Genomic DNA, 2,247 nt, shown 5'->3' with positions numbered 1-2,247 from the left:
TTACAGAGAGACTGACTAATTTCCAAAGCAAATTTCAAGTAATTCCTATGATTATGAGAAGAGAAGTTAAGTAATTTAATTACTGCTCTTTTTCTACCATTTTGGCAGATACCACAGAAAAATGGAGTTACAAACCTTGCGTTCTGTCGTTTACCCTGACAATTTTTCTCTGGGCTGAAAATATTAGGAAGAAATTGTATGGACAATACTCAGAGTACAAATTTAGCCTAAAAGTAAGATTGTATAACCTCTTCTACGATTCCACCATTGATTGAGCTGAAAAGATCATAAGATCGAATTGTAGGCTAAGAAAAAGATGTGAAACCATAATTTACCATATTCGTTTCTGGCCTTAGAGCCAAGATTCGGTTCCTAAACCTTCCCATTGTACCTTAAAACTTAAAAAGTAAAAATAAAATAAATTAATAAACAAATAATTAATGGAAATAAAAGCAGGTTTTAGATCTTTTGTAACGCTTTGGTGTTACTTTCTTTACACTATGTATTTGGATGACATGTACCTTCCGTAGAATCTAAAACCCTTCGAGCAGCTACTTGTAATCTGTTCAAATCTGACGTTGTTACCCTTTTCCCCTTATCAGTTATGCCAGGAAGCAAGCTAAAGGGTCAAATGAAAGTTACAAACGCCATATCAGATCTCATCTCCCTTCCCATGCCCACAATTGCGGCCATCAATGGCTACACGCAAGAAGCAGGGGTGATGCTTGGTCTCAGCCATGACTATCTCACCCTGAAGAAAGGTATCCGTTGCCTACAACTAAGTTTGTTGGCCAAACAGATGGCTTTACCAGCCTACTTCGCGGCTTTGATTAGGTCAAAGGTTGCCTACCCTCTGGCTTACCGTAACTTTGTCTTGTGCGACTTACACTACGATACAAAAGCAGCAGCAAAAATCCATATTTTAGAAACGAAGCCTGAGCCTGGAAACAATGCGCTGTAAGTTGCAGAGGAAAAAGCAAACCATCTGGCAGGTGAACAGCAGAAGTTAGATAAGTGGAACGGGGAGGTCTATGCTGAGTTAAGGAAGGCTTTGTATCCGGAGCTGTGCAAGGAATTGGGATTAACCTGTTCCACAATACTTCCTGATTTGAGTTCTTGACTTCGAAATCAGAGTCTTCCAGAGAACGAGTAATCAACTAATAACAAGATAAATTACTGTTTTAATTTCGTTTTGAAGGAATGTCTACAAGGGTCGCTTCGGTTAGATCTCAAATATTTTCCATTTTGAACAAATAAATTTGGAGAAAACTTTTTCCCATGGAAAATGCTAACGAGTATCTCCTAGAGAATCGTCTGGTTTGAGTGACAATATTGAAAGTCACCAAACATTACATGTTTTTCAGATTTTGAATTTCTCAAGTTTGTTAACATAGGAATGGAAACAACAATCATGCTAGTAATACTGCTTACGAAAAAAGAAACAACCATAATAGTAAGATGACAATTGACAAGTATTAATGGTGAATCATAAAGCAGTGACTCATTTGTTTACCATTTTAAAGTTATGAGTTGAAAATCATAACTAGCATTCATTATAGCACTTCGATTGCTTTAGGGTCCCCGGAAGGGGTCAATGATCGAGACTGGAATTTAGTGTCCGTTCGCTGATTTAAATTTTCGGCCGTTCACAGTATTATGGCCCCAAGGGATGTTATCAGGCTTTTCATCAGATTTCTTAACGCCAATATTGCACATTATGACTATTTTTTCGTCAAGAAGTCCCCTTTTATGATTTCAGATTTCTTCGACAACTCCGCTTCTTTCTTGCATTTTATGATCACACATATAAAACCCAGATAATCCCTTTGTGTTTTGGGCATATTTTGACTGGATGTTATATGATAAAAGTAGTCAATGTTAATAAATGGCATTGATTTCTATTGGGTGGTAGCATGTGATACAGATGGTTAAGAAATCGTAGTAGTATAATGAAAAACTAGGCATTGGTCCCCGCTGGGTTGCGGGTGCCTGTATTATACGTTGTTTTGTGCGTTTTGGGGTACTATAGGTTTTTTATTATTATTATTTTTTTATAAGTGAAAGATTTTAGGTTTAAAATCTATTACTTATCATTCCTCTCATCTGACCATCCAATCCAACCCTCCTTTGTTTGTTTATTTATTAATTATATGTACATGTATTTTATATTGGAACATGTGTAAAGATTTGTAACAAATTTTTATAATGTAGTATGAATTTGTCATATTTTGCATTATTTTGAATGAT

The 2,247-nt window shown here is 36.0% G+C and overlaps 1 protein-coding gene across 1 annotated transcript; it reads left to right on the top strand.

Moving 5' to 3' along the window:
* The first annotated feature begins 673 nt into the window (after positions 1-673).
* LOC113759721 (enoyl-CoA delta isomerase 1, peroxisomal-like) lies at positions 674-1,479 on the top strand. Its single transcript, XM_027302292.1, has 2 exons — positions 674-957; positions 1,395-1,479. Exons 1-2 carry the CDS (start codon positions 674-676, stop codon positions 1,477-1,479), a joined length of 369 nt encoding a protein of 122 aa, XP_027158093.1.
* Positions 1,480-2,247: the final 768 nt, after the last annotated feature.

The sequence above is a fragment of the Coffea eugenioides genome, chromosome 2 (genome assembly GCF_003713205.1).
Source record: "Coffea eugenioides isolate CCC68of chromosome 2, Ceug_1.0, whole genome shotgun sequence".
Lineage (NCBI taxonomy): Eukaryota > Viridiplantae > Streptophyta > Magnoliopsida > Gentianales > Rubiaceae > Coffea > Coffea eugenioides.
Note: the sequence above shows the minus strand (reverse complement) of the source record. Positions and strands in the feature narration are given on the sequence as shown.